At 46.0% G+C, this 17,010-nt stretch overlaps 1 protein-coding gene across 1 annotated transcript; it reads right to left on the reverse strand.

Annotated features, from left to right (window-relative positions):
* Positions 1-7,098: 7,098 nt before the first annotated feature.
* On the reverse strand, positions 7,099-11,993 carry LOC120639607 (transcription factor E2FB-like). The gene is made up of 13 exons (XM_039915474.1): positions 11,497-11,993; positions 10,250-10,421; positions 10,038-10,094; positions 9,876-9,961; positions 9,696-9,784; positions 9,559-9,613; positions 8,633-8,685; positions 8,485-8,535; positions 8,362-8,410; positions 8,217-8,282; positions 8,033-8,127; positions 7,714-7,936; positions 7,099-7,637 (listed from the first exon to the last, which is right to left on the reverse strand). The coding sequence occupies exons 1-13, from the start codon at positions 11,878-11,880 to the stop codon at positions 7,572-7,574; spliced, it is 1,446 nt and encodes a 481-aa protein (XP_039771408.1). The 5' UTR covers positions 11,881-11,993; the 3' UTR covers positions 7,099-7,571.
* Positions 11,994-17,010: the final 5,017 nt, after the last annotated feature.

Genomic DNA, 17,010 nt, shown 5'->3' on the forward strand with positions numbered 1-17,010 from the left:
TATTTCTGAGTGATCTATTTGAATAGTGTAGCTTTTCCGTAAATTTTGAGCACGGTTCATGAATAGAACAGGAGCTAAAAATGAATCTTGTTAATCTGATGTCTGTTTTGTTTATTTTCTCAAAATTAATTCTGTGTAGATAAAATCATGAAAAATTCACAGTAGCTAACTAATCTCTGTGTATTCCTGCTGTTAAATTGTGAGCTTCTGTTTTGCTTTAGATTAACCTGTGCAATTCAATATTGTTCTTGGTGTGGTCTGAATGATTGAATTATTATGAATAAATGGTTAAATGTTTTGGCATGAAATTTACAGGTGTGGTCTGTTATCAATATAAGGACGACGGACGGGGTCGTGTTCAATATCATGACCTTTGGTGAGACCCCGTCTGTGTTGGTGAACTTGCTAAGGTCGCGGTGTGTGGTAGTGCTGGTTAAGTTTTTGAACGTACTAGCCAAATGCCGTAAATATGGTACGCGGTAAGCCTAGTAACCGATTGGACCGGGGAGTGGATATACTGACACTCTCTCTTAGAAATAGGTTTTTAATTATGTTTATGTTGATCAACACCACGGGTGCAGGGAGGAAGTTGGTGCCCTGTAGTCGGGGAGAGAGTTCCTATCCACAAGCCGGAAAGAAAGGCTAATGGTTGTTTGGAAATGACCCGACGGTGTTCCAAACGTGTGTGTTAGGTCTGCCTGGCCAGGTTAAGAAATTCGATTCGAATCGTCTGCTTCCCACAGTTTGGGACTGCTTGATCTCTTTGCCACACAGAGTAATAAGAGCAACAATATTATGATCAATTTTGATATTTGCTTAGAGTTCTACCATGATTGGATAGTAGTTGCTTACATAGAATGGTTAATCCACTAGAATCTTGAAAGCTAAAACTTGAAGGTAAGGACCTACTTTTTATTGCTTTTTAGCAAAAGGAAAACCAGAGCCTCACAAAACCTTGCATAGTCTAGCTAAAGTGGGCTACGTATACCCGTTGACGGTTAAGTCTTGCTGAGTATTAGAATACTCAGCCTTGCTGTTGAAACCCTTTTTCAGGTATGAGTCTGGAGGACCAGGTAGCTAGTTTGCCTTGGCCCTACTCTTTGCCTCCTGGCTGGTCCGTAGAGTGGGCTACGTCTTCGGCCGGCAATGACCTTGACGAGTGATACCTTGCTTGGGCTAGCTTGGTATACTTTTGCGACGTGTTGTAGCCGTCGTGTTTTATCTTCCGCTGTTTTAACTCTGAAGTTTTACACTTAAGGCTTGTATAACTGTTTTACTTAAGTTGGTTTTTGTAATAATGGTTTGAACTAGTTTGTAATCATTGTTATGCCTGTGTTGTAAAATTGTGGTTGTAATATCTCTGGACTCGCCTTCGTGCGGGGTATGCTTGTTCGATCCGAGATCCGGTGGTTGTATCGGGACATTACCCGACATACCAAGAATTGTTCCGTTTGAAGTGTGTTTGAGCTGGTGTTGCCCTTATGGTGATGGCCTGCGCACTTGAGCCGGGATAATTCAGGTGGTTCTGCCACAGTCTGCACCCGCGGCACAGTCAGGTCCCCCGCCACCGCCACCTGACACGATGGCGACACCTTCGGGTTGTGCAGTTCGGCCCATGTACGTGCCGCGACCGGCACATTTGTACTCGGCAGGTAAATCGTACTCTAACCTCGTGTCACTTACAATACCGTATCATGTAAAACTTTATTCATTAACTTGTACTTCTTATTCGTGTAGCGCCCGGCTCGTCGTTGTTTCCGTCGATAGATCCCTACGGCGCCGGATCTTTCTCTCTTCGTCGTCCAATACATGATTTAGGTACGTCTAAGACCAGTTGTTAATTTGCGATAACAAGTACATTTTTAATTGAATATTGATGGATGGAAGTTTGTGAATCAGAGTACCGGTAGGTGGGAGGGACATACGACGATGAGGAGATTCAGGAGGTGGACGACCTCGCGCAGATGGAGTGGGTGAACACATTCTTCTCTTCTGCACCGACGCAGGAGGTCGTCGGCACTTCACAGCTGGGGGTGCCCCACTCGCGACGCAGGACTACAGTCAGGTGGAGCAGACGCCTGTTCCTGAGCAAGGTCGTCGGTCCACTCGCCAGACCATCCCGCCGGAGCCACTTACGTACTCGCAGCACCACACTAGGGCGGGCCAGGCTGCAGAGCGACGTGGCAGGAGGAGAGGGGGCAAGCGCGAACGCATCGAGTTTACAGGTTGTAACTTGTTAATTACTTTGTTCCGTCATACTATGTTATGTATGCATGTGCAGACTATGATTGGATGTGTCCATTACGTACCATTATGATGAGTAGGCCGGTGTAGTGTTTCGGGCGATGGTATATGTCCGTGCAGTGAAATTATGACGATTAGGCCAGTGCCGTGCAGTGTTCCAGGCGATGGGATATGTCGGGGCAGTGCAATAATCATGAGTGAGCGCTGTAGAGCGTGCAAGTGCTGAAGTCAAGAGCAGTGAGATGTCGTGTCGTTGTTTAAAGTGGGAGGAGTGAGCGGTGTTGAGCGTGCGAGGGTACAAATCAAGAGCAATGAGAGGTCGTGTCCGTGTTTAAAGTAGTAGGAGTGAGCGCTGTGGAGCGTGTGAATACTGTAGGCTTTTCATGTGCATTTACGGTCCACACTCTGGGTATCAGACCTTTGTGCGCCTATAAATACTCACCAGTTTGTGAACTCCCAGCACCACTCAAACACCAAAGCTCATTGTATACCCAATGTCTGGAGGTGGGTCTAGCGGGAAGAATTACTACGGTTTTGGGAAAGGAAAAGGGGGAAGAAAGGGAGACCCCATAATATGGGAGGGGCCTCTTGGACCTGATTCCTTTTCGGAACCAGTATTTGAGTTTCCGCCACAGCACAAGAGTGAATTTACCAATGAAACTCCTCTTCGACAATACGATAACTGTAGAGAACCGTGGCCAAAATGCAGACATGGTGAGGACTGCTTAGTGCAGATGTGCACCGACGGGATGGATGGCGGTCGGCGTTTCTTCAAATGCCCACACACATGGGTAATACTCGGTTGTTTTATTTCTTTATCTTCATTGAGACACCTTACATGAAATTTGTTTTGCAGTCTTCAGATGCTCCAGAAAACTGTGGGTTTACCAAGTGGGTCGATCCTGCACCAATTGATTCAGTTCAGGAGTTCATCGAGTACCTCCAGATAAAGATCTTTGATCTGGAGTGCAAGGTGAACCATTACGAGGAAGTGAGCGAGAGTAACAAAGACAATGAAGATGATGATACCAGCAATGCTGCCGCCTCACAAGATGAACCATGCACTATTCCTTACTGCAACTGCCCTTGTCACAAGAACAAGGGCCCTGCCCCTCCGGCACCACCGCCTGCGCCACCTGCAATGGGTGGATACTGCGGAGAAGGCTCAATGCAGTTTGCTACGTGGGGGTACGGCTATTAGGACTACCTAGTGCTAGTGACATGCTGCATCGTTGTATTTGTTGGGTTTTTTTAAATTACCTAAGGCATGTTAGTTTAGATCAGAATCTGTTTACCGTAGTTGCAACAGGTTCTGCCATGCCACTGCATTTCTGCTGTGTGTTTCATTAACGTTGTATTATGATGTAATTCCTATGGTTTACATTGTGACGATTACGCCGGTACCGTGTAGTGTTCCGGGCAATGGGATGTGTCAGGGCAGTGCAATAATCACGAGTAGGTCGATGCAGTGACAGTACGACGAGTTTAAAGTGGGCGATGCGATGAGTAGGTCGATGCAATAATCCGTGTTTAAAGTGGTAGCAGTGAGCGCTGTGGAGCGTGCGAGTACTGATGGTACGAGCAGTGAGAGGTCCTGTTGTTGTTTAAAGTGGGATGAGTGCGCACTGTGGAGCGTGCGAGTGCAGAACCGTGGATGACTGTGGAGCAGTGAGAGGTAATATCCGTGTTCAAAGTGCTTGGACATGCAGGCAGCCCTGCATGTATAAAAGAGCACCTTGTGGTTCCTGAGAGCACAGACTTGCAATTCAGGTTCCACTTTTTTTAATTAGCCCAAACAAACAGCTATGAGCTCCTCATTCTCCCGGGCAGCTTTCCGTCGGGAAATGGAGGCTAATTTAGGACCCTCTCCTAACGATCCCAATAGATGTATTACAGATTGCAAGGTATGGCCGAAAGGTGTAGAGCCACCAGATTGCTATTGCCAAATGCGTTGTGTTCCGAACATATCTCGTGATTACGAGACTTTTGGCCAAAGGTATTGGTGTTGCAAGAATATCGAGGAAGTCCAAAAAAGAGGTGCAACATCACAGGTATAGATTAATTTGTAAATATGCTTTTATTATTTTTATTAATTTTGAATCGTTTCTTGTTTACAAAAGTATGCTGGTGTCATTTCCATGAGTGGATTGACACGTGGATCACTCATCATGATCAGCAATATATGGAGTGGTTGAAGAAGGTGAATGAAGATTTACGCAAAGGCGAGCGTGCAAAACCAGACATCGCGGGACGTGACAAGGGTACTGCTCGTGAATGATTGATGTTGTACTGCTCCGTCTGAATAAATAATGTAACATTTTTTCGAATTACCTAAGGCATGTTAGGTTTAGTATTGGACCTCGTTACCGTAGCTTGCAACAGGTCCTGACATGTCATGTCATGTGTTCTGTGCGTTGAATTGTGTGGACCACTATTTAATTTGTGTTCAATGTTTGAACGGTGATTGTTTTGATTATTTTTATTGTGTGTACTGGCCGATATATGCCCATGGAGTTGTTATCGCGTCGGTCTGAAAAGTTTATTTGTAGGGCGATGCTTCTGAAAAATCTAGTTGTAGCTAGTACAAATTACACAATGCAGATTAATTTGACATTGAAATTACAATAACAATTGCACTGGCATGTACATGGAACACGCTAACGTCGTGTTCCATCTAGACCTAACATGCCTTAGGGAATATGAAATTCGAACATTACATGATAGTCATCTACTGAGTGCACCGAGGATATTTCCCCTTCCTAATAGCCTCGGGTCCCGCCTCCTTCGCACAGTGGGCCCTCTCTCGCTTCCTCTCCCTATCAGCTTCACGCTCCTCCGCCTGCCGACGTTCCACTTCTGCGAACCTCTTCTGAATCTTTTCTTTATCTTTCTTGCGCTTCTCCTCCATTTTTTCCTCTTGCAGCATTCGCTGCCACCTTTCCGCAGCCCACCTTGCTTCGCGCTCAACGTGTTCCTTAGCTTCGGTCGATTGCTCCGTGTCCAGCCACTGTATGAAATCACAAAGAGGTGGTGGACTCTATTTCCAAGCCGAGTTAGAATTAACTTACTGAACTCCGAAGACGCAAACTACATAGTGCGAGGTGATACCTTCGCTTTGTCCTTGCCGTAGCGCTTTGGCGGATCGTACTCGTAGTTCTCACACATGAAGAACCTCCTGCCGAAGTCATCGCCCAAAACTTTGGACTCCATCAGCTTGCACAACGAACCGCAGATGCACATTGGAACCTGCACTCCTTGAGGCACAGGTTCTCTAATCTTGTTCCACAGAATGTAGGTAGAACCAGAGAAAGACATGGTGGTCGAGCGGGGATGGCTAAAGACTTCGTATGAGATGGCTATTGACTTCATATGAGATGGGGGCGATGTTCTATTTATAGATGGAGCTATTTGGTCTATAGGCATGGTTCACGCATGTCTATCGCCATTTCAAACGGCGGTAGGTACTCCCACATTTTTAATTATTGTGGGGGTGCAGAAGAATCTGATGCAAGATGACAGGACATCGAAATCGTAATTGAAACTCATGAATATCTCATAAAAATATATTTTCACATAATATTAGAGTTAAATCTAATTTTTATAAATTTTTTAAAAAATATTTCCCTAACATCCGCTATCTCTATTATTTTCTGAAATATCTCTAAACGTAAAGAAAATAATTACAGTTCAGACAGCCTATAAAATAATTATACAATTAATTACAGCAGTGAGAGCATATAAAATAATTAAAACATATAAAATAATTAAAAAAAATTGTGGGAATACCTACCGCCGTTTCAAACGGTGGTAGGGCGCTGGCCGTCTACAGGGCAGCTACAGCCGGCTATAGCCGCGCTGTAGCCCGGCGGTAGCACTTACCGCCGTTTCGTTTGACGGTATGGAGCTACCGCCGGATCAAACGGCGGTAAGTTCCATGGGCCGTGGGCCAAGGATCTTACCGCCGGTTCATCCGGCGGTAACTCCTTACCGCCAAACGAACCGGCGGCAGGGTGACATTTTTGCAAAAAAAAATATAACGACATATATTTTTGATAAATCGAATAAAAAATAATATAAAAATAAAAAAATTCCACAATTCCAGTAAAAGCCAGCCAACGCAGGTGCAACTGAACTGGAGCCGGCCCAAGTCCCACCTCACCAGCGCCAGGCAGAGCTTTGTGTTTTGGTACCAGGACCACATTCATTTTGGATTACGGACTGGGCCTGTGGCCTGTGGGGCTCAAAGCCATTGGCCTTATCTGGAAAAACCTGGCCTGCTGCTTTCTCTCCAACGAACCGGGCCGTGCTACCATTTTTTTTTTTGTGTGTTTCTGGGGCAAGGCTTTGGACCATTCGATGGAGGCATGGGGCCCATTAGTAGTATTTTTTTTCCCTTACAAGATGATGAAGATTTTGTAAAGTATCTTGGTTAAAACTTAAAAGGTTTCATGAGCCAGTAATAAAAACATACTGATTATGACAGGGGTCACAGGCACTCAGGTGCCACCTGCCCCGTTTTGAATGAAAATTATAAAACACGATGATACCTTAGATGCCAAAATAAGGAGAAAAGACAGAGAAATGCTATACATGAATACATGATCCAAAAGGACTATGAAATTTGAGATAAATAGTGTGCTACCTAACATAAAAGAACAGGCCAAACAGAAAGAGGCATAGAGATGGAAAACAAGATCACAGTAACCTCGAGCATAGTGGAGACAAGATGCACGAAAAATAACTGAGGCGTCCAAATATATCGTGGGCAAAGTTTGGACCCATAGAAGAAAGGAATAAAATAACTTTTTACAAGTTTCGGAAAGAGAAGTGTAACGTCCAACGCATTCAGAAACGTGAGGGGGAAAACATGTTAAACAATTTTATAGCCTCTATGGATCTGCTATTGGTAATTGACAGTGATAGTCAGGATATACAATATTACTGCTCTTCAAATAAACGAAGACCAGATAACCTAATATACGCCGATGGCCTTCTTCCGGATTGTGTCCCCTCATAACTTGATATACACACACAATCTGTTCAAAGGAAGGTAAATGCCAATATGATTTGAGCTGAGACCTACTGCACATGCCGATCCTATCTCAACTGACAATGGAGCAGGGGGTAACAACTACAATCATGCTGCCAATGTACAAGATCTATTGCCTACCATGTATCCTTTGCTTTGTGGGTTAATGGGGCCAGAGAATGGACCAAGGGGGGATGCAATGCGCATTCACCCCATTGCAACTGTGTACTTTGGAGTCATTCTATTATGTCTATCTAAGGGACCATTTACGAACCCTTAAGTCCGAGGGATCCATCTTCTATGTGCCCCATGCATCTGTCATGCTAACATCGACATCAGAAGCGAGCCAGTAATCAGAGTCAGCCTGCAAAAAGAACTGTAAGCATATCATGCCAACGAGACTGCCTTGATGAATTATCTGGTTTATCGGGATTCCTTACATCGGCATCTGCTGGAACAATTCTCAGAATGCCAGACATGAGCTCATGCTTTCTAGAAGGTTCTGAAGTATGCGTGCGAACAGCATTGCTCTGACCCTTTTCTGGTGTCTGATTTAGATCAGAATCCATCTGCTGCACAGCTTGAGAACTGCCAGTGGCGACCACAGGTTCTAATTTGCCCGCTGCCACCTGCTGATCTGGGTTAAATATCTCCTGTTGATCACTGGTGGTGAACATAAATAAAAGTGGCTACCGATTAGCATTTCCAAGAAAGAACATGGGAAGGAATTCTATAGTTAAAATGCTGATTGGAGCTTACCTTATTAAATAGCAATCAATGGGACCCATTGAACTTCTCAAGACAATTTTGTAATGCTTCTCTTGCAAACCCAGGTCCCCATACAAGTACAAATCCTGGAGAAGGAATAAACATTAGAAACCACGATGATCCATCACCTACAAGTCTTCAACCAAGTAGGTAATTGTATATCATAATTGTGTACCGCATTAGGGTCTGGAACTTCAACACATGTTCCATGAGGAGCATTTATAGCAATAAGAGTGGATCCCTGCAGCAAACGAGAGACTTAATGACATAATTTCATAATTTGCAAGAAGAGACAAATATAATGTCTGACAAGTTCTAACCTGAAAGTGAGGAATCTTATTTATATCTTCCTTCAAAAGATATAACGACCTAATCAGACAGATAGAAGAGCTTAGCTGACTGAAGCAACACTAAAAATAATAGAAGGTCCATGAGTATTTTACTTTCTTTTGTCCTCATCCAGTGTGAGGGCTTGTAGTTTCTCTTTTGCTTCCCTGCATACCGGCAACTGCTAATCAAAAGGGAGGGGAAGAAAGAGGGGATGCAGGAGGCATCTAGACTTTTTTTATAACTTATATGGAAAGAACTTACCTTATTTCATCATCCAACCTGAACTCTTCGTCATAAAGAGATTCAAGTTCCTCCTGCAGATTATCAAAACCCATCAGTTGTTATAAACATATGATTTAGATGGAAGTTCACAGAAAATAGCAGGAAAAAAATGATACTGTTGAAATGTAATGTCAAGCAAGCTGTCGGAAGAAAGGTATATTAACTTGTGATGCAGTGCCCCACCAATGAAATGACAATACTCTAAACATGATATTGCAATTAAAAAAACAATGTTTGCAGAAATATAATTTGAGGTATGTAAGAAAATTGATGTATCCATATCAGCTTGAATCTTCTGGATGTTTATTTCAACATGGGCTGATGGCTTCTTTTATAACAGACATAACCAAGTAGGTCTCATCAACTAATATCATTGTAACAAACTATCAACTACTGAAACACTTTCCTTATTCACTTACACTGCATGCTAATCAGAAAATTGAGATGAGACGACATTTTTCATTTGATGTCCTATATACATGAACATAAGAATACCAGAAGCAGACAGCATGGTAGACTTGATGTATGTCAAAATTGCACAGCAGTGATGCTTGACTTCAATTAAAAAAAATTGCAGCAATTATTGACCAATCTCTTACGCAACATAGTCAAAAGAGCACAATACAAATATCCCAACTTAGCAATTTGTATCTTGACTAAGAAAGGGATACTGGAATATTTAATTATATAAAATTATTTTTCTGTTAGCTTAATGTTACTAAGAAAGGACAGCCAGTTCATGATTTGTTTGTGTTTTCTGAATTTTACCCAAAATAATAAGAGACAAAAGATGACCAATGCAAATTCCCTCTATGAGTCCAAACAATGTAGTATAAAATTAAAAATAATCAAGATTTCATATGAAGAAAAGGCAAAGTGGGGATCATATAATCAAGTGCAAGTACCTTCAATGAGGAAATTTGGCATTCTATCTCCTTAGGCTTCGACATGTCAAATCCCCTTTCAATGTATTTATTTTTCATGAGAAAAGGCTATAGGTAACTGAAAATTGTTTTAGAAAACAGAAGTAGGTGATACTCACTTCCAGTGAATCATATTCTTAAGTCCTTTTTCAATTAAATCAACACCTTCTAGAACATTTGTTATATCATATATCCTCCTCTTTTGCACCTGCAGAATAAAAAAATATTCAAGGTATATCACCCCAAAATCTTGAAATAAGACTAGGAACTTGAGGAGAGTTCGAAAAACTAAACCAGACCTCCAGCGACTCAGCTGCTTTATTCAAATCAAGGGTTCCATTTTCTGCTCCTTGAAGCAGGTTGATGAACTTCTTTGTGAGCAGACCTGGCAAACAAGGTTACAATAAATAAACAAGAAAAGATAATATCCTAATGTTAGAGGGGAAATGTAGCAAACTAACTTAGTGAGCTGTCATAGCGGCAGTGGTTTATCAAATGTAATGAAGGCCCAGCATCTCCTGAGCAAAAGAATGTGAGCCCATTAGCGATAAAGTAAAAACAATAGATGGCAATTAAACGAACTAGTCTAGTTAGAAACAGACAACCATTGAACTTTTAGCATCAAACGAATTCACAAAATGTAAGCTAAGCGATAAATTTAGCAATAGCATACCTTCAACAACTCCTGAACCATGTGAGGTGCCCACGCTCTGTTTAGAAACCTTTAGCTTCTTTACCCGTTTGATAACTTTCCCTGGTTCAGAGGTAGTCTCCTTATCTTGAGCAGTCTCTCCCATGTTGATTTCAGCTTGAGAATTTTCTCCTCCATTGTTTTGCTCATTCGGCTACAATATTGGGAGCGACACAAGAAGACACTGTGAAGAAACATACTACAGCAATAACACGATAACAGAATAAGTATGTATCCAATAACCTAATAATCTTAGAACATTAGATTATTGCTGAAGATCAACCAATACATACATCAGCCTGGAGCTGGTACATTATGTTAATGATGATTAAAAAACAGAGGTGAAGGAAGGCAAATAGGCAATATCGTACAAGCCCCTCATCCCATGGAGTGGCCGCTACATTAGGTTAAGCAGACAAAGTTACCAAATCTTTTAAACTATGCATAAAATGATCCAAACTTTTAACACTGTGCTGGCAGTATACTTCTTCATGTGATTTGCTTAGAACCTAAGCAAATGACATGAAGAAGAATTGCATAAGAGTGTGAAGAGTAATGGCAGGTTAGTTGGAACATGGCAAGCACCTAACAGAGCATAATCGGACATCTTATCCAAACAATACACTCTCATGTACAGAAGAGTACCAATTGACAAACACATCATTGACGCTATTCCTGGAATGGTCATCTTCACAATAGGCGAGCTGATGTGGCCAACAAACTCAACTGATTCAGCTGTTGGTTGCCAAAAATACTGCGTACATCTATCAGAGGAAAACTAGAGTTCCAGTGAATGACAACCCAACGCATAGTCTCTAGATGCCTATACCATTGACGGCATTTGATACAATAGTATGAGACAATGCTGCTACTGCAGAAATAATTAATTCATTCCATCCGATTGATCCGCCAAACCATTGGAACACAATACGCAGCTAACGAATTCGATGGATCAAGCCATTGCGCTCGAATATGCTACCTAAATTGGGTATTGAGCAAACTGAAAGTAACAAACAGACAATTTCCCAGGCAAGCTAGCTCTCCAATTTCATAGGTGGCACCTAGGATCATGAGATGATCCAGGTCGGTGATCCAATACCATAATCGCCAACAAGCATCGCACCATACCAAGGACAACTGAGCTAGTAATCAGCTCTAGCAAGTACCAATAGCTATCTACAGCCAAAGCAAAGAGGGGGAAAACCCCCCGCGGAGCTCGATTGACTCACCTGTGGGTTGGGCATGGGTGTCCCCTTCCCCTCCGCTCTAGGAGCCGGAGGCGGGAGCATCAAACCAGCTTGCGGCTGGGCCGGAGGAGGCGGCGACGGCGGCTTGTCGGCGGAGGTGGAGGTGGGGGCCGCAGGAGGCGGCCGAGGGGGCGCCGGCGCTGCGGCCACTTGGGGAGCGGGAGCTGGAGCAGCAGCAGGAGGAGGAGGAATCGGGGGCCACGCGGCGGAGCGGGGCCTCGAGGAGAAGATGGGGATGGGCACCGGGGGGCGGAAGAGGTGGACCCTCGGAGGAGCGGTGACAGGCGGGCCGGGCGGCGGCACGGGGCGGCGGAGGTAGACCTGCGGCGGGTGGGGGAGGGGCAGGCTGGAGGAGCCGCCGTCCATGGCGACAGCGCAGGCGCGCGGGCGCGAGGGAGTCGGGTTTGATTCGCGAGCTGGTGGGGGAGGCGGAGGGGGGAGGAAGCGAAGCGGGAGCGGGAGCGGGACGCGGCGCGAGGGGGAAGCTTGTGGGCGGGGAAGAAGGGGGGAGAAGAAGGGAGGGAAAAGGGGAGGGGAGAGAGAGGGAAAACAACTCGCCAACTCTGTTTCTCTTTCTCTGTCTCCGCCGGCGTCGAGTTTCTCTCTCTTCTCAAGCGTGTTTTTCATGCGTTTTGCTCTTGTGTTTTTCTCGTCGCTTTTTTGTTATTACTGATTTTTTTGTGTTTTTAGGCCATTATGAGTGTGGTGCTATGCAGGAGTTGATTTGTGAATTGCGAGTTCTGTTAGATCTCTTTGCGCGAGAATTATTAATTGCGTATAGAATACGTCTGATCTTGTATCTGGAAATTTATTCGCGATTTCGCGTATAAAATACGTTTGATCTTGTGCCTCGGAAATTAATTCGCGTATCAGATATATCTGAGCTGGCACTCGATTGTGAGATTACTATTTATTTCGAACTATATTTGTTAATTGATAAAATGCACACCCATTTGTGAACTTACTATCTATTTCAAACTATGCAAGAACCACCTATTGATTGAGATAACCATTTGTGAACTTACTATCTATTTCGAACTATGTAGTACCACCTATTGATTGAGCTAACCATTTACCCGGAACTTAGCATCTACTACTACTGGAGTAGCCATCCTACATTATTAGGAGGTTGTGTTACATGTATTATGTATATTGGTATTTTAGATCGCAACGCTCGAATAAATGACATCTAGGCATTATACACTGCACTGCTGCACCGTAGTATCTTCGATGAATCGAATCTCGTATATGTTGAGATTAGGACGAAATAGATGCAAGCCTTTGGCAACGGCATAAACATTCAAGATGCAAGCAAATTAAACAAACGCTAGCAGTAACTTTTTGTTAGATTATGTCGATTACGGTGAAGAATACCAGCAAACAAAAAAAAGATTACGGTGATGAAAAGCAAACCAAAAAACTTGAAGGAATGAACAGTAAATTATATGCGAGCTCCTTGCAAATTTGTGTCCGGTGGTCGTAATCATCATGTGACGGGATGCTCCCTCCACGCCGTGCTCAGAACCATCGGATACTGCTTGCCGCCGCCTGCTTGCCTCGCGCTGGTGGTGCACGATGGACCGCAGGCGGCTGACGAGCGGGCCCAGATGGCGTGACGGCCCCGGTGCACGTGGACCGCGTCCGGGTGGGTAGGCGCTGGCAGAGACCGCACGAGTCGGGGGCGGGAAGGGTCCGGACGGGGCAGAGGAAGAGCAGGCCCGGTCGGTTACTTCCCACCGCCACGGAGGCAAAACCAGCGCTGGGTGTCTGCCACTGACAAGCCGGCCACCGAAATAACTGGGCCCACATGCCAATGTGCGATGCGGGAGGCGCGGCACCGCACGGGTTCGTTCGTGCGTGGTGTGGGTGTGTCGCGTTCGCGTGGCTCGGTCGGAGCCGGACCCACGCGTCAGCGCCGCGCGGCTCTCGAATTGAACGGAGGCGTGGCGATGACGTGGCCGATGCGATGCGCGGCGCTCCGGTTTTATCGTCTCGTTTCCGTCTGTTTGTCCCGCTCCGGCTAGCAAACCTAAACTCACGTACCTATCCATAGCTAAAACAGTCAATTTGCATGTCTCGCTCCTATCGACTATCATATATACTACCTCCATTTCAAATTATAGTTCTTTTGACTTTTATCGACTGTACGACGAAAGTATAGATAGAACTGGTCGAGTTGTTAGGTCTTTTTCTCCCCTGCCTTGCTGCTGAACACAAAAATAAAATTATTTTGGCTTATATAAAACCTCCTTGACTCCGGAAAATTTTTAATCTGCTCAGTCTCTCTGAGTCCTCCCTATTAGCTTCTCGTAGCTTTGGCCCTGAAGTATCTCACCGACCCTTTTCAGTTTAGGATTCCCTGACCTCAGTATGCTAGAACGTTTGCGACGCGATGTGTTAGTCGAGTCATGTGATAAACTCGGCTAAGGTGTGAATTTTGAATGCTTGTCTTTATGCAAAATGTTTGCTTTGCATTTTTGGTTGATTGCATAGTTTAGCTGTTAAATTTGCTTAACGTAAATCGGCTCCTAAGTTAAACTTGAATTAAGTAATAAAAAATAAGTTAGATCGTTGGGGGTAAAACCATACACTCTGTTCTCTCTACCTTATCATGCCGTGGTGCAAGCTTTGAAGATATGAAGAATGCAATGGAGTCACCATACCGAGAAGACTAGCTGAGGAAGATCTATCCTGATCTCTTTGCTAGCCAGCCCAGAATCTCGGGACTAGATTCCTGTAAGGGGTGGGAGTTGTAACACCCTGTTTTTCAATTTTAGCATTTTATAATAAATTTAATTTGCTTTAATAAAGTTTCTAAGGTTTTATTTGCTTAGTCTTGCATTTAACCTTAATTTTCTTTCATAAAGAATTAAAATTTTTCTAGGGTTAAACATGTTTGTGCACTCATGCTGGTGCATAAGTTTTATTTGGTTGAGTGCCTAGGGTTTGAATTCAAATCTGATTTGAATTCAAATTAGTTTGAGTGTGTTTGGAAAAGAAGAAGGAAAGGAAAACCAAACCCAGGAATCCAACCCAGCAGCCCAGTCAGCCAGCCCAACCCGCGACCTCTCCCTCCTCTTCCCCGCACATGGCCCACGCTCGCGCACGGCCCAACTCCTTCCCCGTGCCCCCGCCTCAGCCCGCTCCCGCGTTCCGCGTTCGCTCGCCGGCCGCTGACAGGGATGGCCCGCATGTCAGCCGCTCTTCCGTGTCGCCCGTTCCCGCAGCGCGCGCGCTTCCCTCAGCCGCATTCCCCGGTCCCACATGTCGGCGCCGTTCGCCGCAACCGTGTTCGCCCGTTCCTCCCGCTGCCACCTTAGGCCCACCAGTCAGGCCCTTCTTCCCCGCCGTAACGCCCGCTCGCGTTCTCGCTCGCGCAGCTCCGCTCCACTCTTCCTCCGTAGGACCCACCGGTCACCCGCCCCGCACGCCTGAGACATTCTAGAAGCCGCGCCCCGAGCTCGGATCACGCCGAGCAGATCCGCTTTCCCCACACCACACTGGCCCGGCCGCGATCTCCGCCACAGCTCCGCTGGGCACGCGCGCCAAGATGCCAGGCCTCCTTTAATTGGCACCCGCGGCCTCCTGCGTTCCCTCTCACCACGCCACCGCCGCCATGGCACCAAAGCCACCACGCCCCGCCCTGCTCTGCCACGCAGAACCCCTGCGCCGCCGTGCTCTCGCCACCCTGTTGCACCTGAGCCCCGGCTAACCCCCGCCGAAGCTCCGCCGGAGTGCCAGCAATATCCCCGGCCACCTCTTCATCCCTCTACACCGCACCACACCCGAGAATTTTCCCTTGGGGCCGCCGCAGTAGGTATGCTCAGACCCGAGCAATTCTTCGCCGCTGGCGTGTCCTCGGACCTCCCTGACACCTGTTGCACCTCCGCAGGACATCCACGAGTCGAGCCGTAGTGTGCAGAAGCCGGAGGAGCGCTCCATCGACCGGACCCCGAGCTCCGCCTGTGCGCCGCCGCTCGCCATCGACGCCGTCGACCCTGCGCGCTGAATCACCCCAACCCAAGCCCTAGGTGAGCACCACCTTGATCCCTGCTATCTTTTGCACCGGTTGTCTTAGCCCGTAGCACATAACCGAGGCTGGAACGCCAGCTTACCGGTGCTCCGTCACTGCCCGCCTGCGGCGAGCTCGCTGCAGCATAGCCTAGCCCCGCACATGCCTTGCCTTGGCTTGCACTGGTTCTGCGCACGCACACAGAAGCCACAGCACCCGGATCCGAGCCCCAGAGCCACCCAGTGCCTGCGCGCCGGCGAGCGCCGTCGTGCAGAGCCGCCATCACCGTCGAACCCGCCGCTCCGAACATCCCCGAGCCCCGCCAAGAGCCCAGGTGGATTATCCATGTCGTGCTGATCATCCCCGACCAAACCCCTGGTTGACTTGAGCCCGGGAACACCTAAAACGCCGAACTCCGGCGAGCCCCGTGCCGCGCCGCCACGGAACCGAGAGCTCCGGCGACCAGCGCCGCCCTCCCGCGCATGCGCCGCACACGAGCCATCCGATCCGTGATCAACGCGCATGATTAGATCAGCGTACCCCTTCATCCTGAGCCACCGGATCGTGATCCAACGGATTAGATCTGCGCGTACCGCTTCAGCCAGGCACTTTTCATAAAGAGCCCTCGGGCTTTTCCAAAATCAACCCGTGGTCCACGTCAGTTCAAAAGTAATTACAGAAATGCCCTATTTTTAACGCTTAGACCCTAGAGCTTTATAAAAATAGAACCCGCAGTCTAGGTCCCTGCGTTTTTATGCGCTGACCCCTAGAAGTTAGTTTTTCTCGCAGTTTAGTCCCTGGACCTTGTTTTAAGCCTAGTTTGCACGTTTTAGCTCCGTTTTAAGTGGTTTTCGCGCTCACGCGATCGTTGTAACACGTAGAACAGTTTTAATCTAGTTTTGTATGCTGTTTCATTGTAATGATGTATTGTTTCTTAGTTTTTGCCTTTGTTTGCATGTATGTGTATGTGCTGGACTTGTTTTGGCATTGCGATCGTGAGTAGACGTTGAGCAGTCGAAGGAGTACCAGGAGCCACCTTCCGCGGGACACTTCGAGCAGCAAGAACAGTTTGAGGAAGGCAAGTATAACATGAACATTCCTATCACCTTTAAATACAATTTCATACTGCATTTTAATACTGTATGCCTATAAGGACTTTCGTAGCCACTTTATATTTTTTATATATATCCTTTGGGTTGCATTTTGGTTAGTTGTGCTAGGTGCCGCGCTATATCACACTTGGTCCTTTTTAATTAATTTGATTAATGGTATATGCAACTTAATTCTGAGAGTGGCCCTCTGTGTTCTGTGCTTGAGTGGCTCACGTCTCATTAAAATTGGTTTTTTCTAGAAACATGGTTTAGGGGGCCAGCACAGTGCTTAGTGATTGGTTGGCCACGCTCCCTAAGGACCGGTTCATAGAGCGATAACCTGTGACAACAGTGCTATCACAAGACTAGAATTGGACGGTCTTGACTTACTAA

This window comes from Panicum virgatum, chromosome 7K (assembly GCF_016808335.1).
Source record: "Panicum virgatum strain AP13 chromosome 7K, P.virgatum_v5, whole genome shotgun sequence".
NCBI classification, from domain to species: Eukaryota; Viridiplantae; Streptophyta; class Magnoliopsida; order Poales; family Poaceae; genus Panicum; species Panicum virgatum.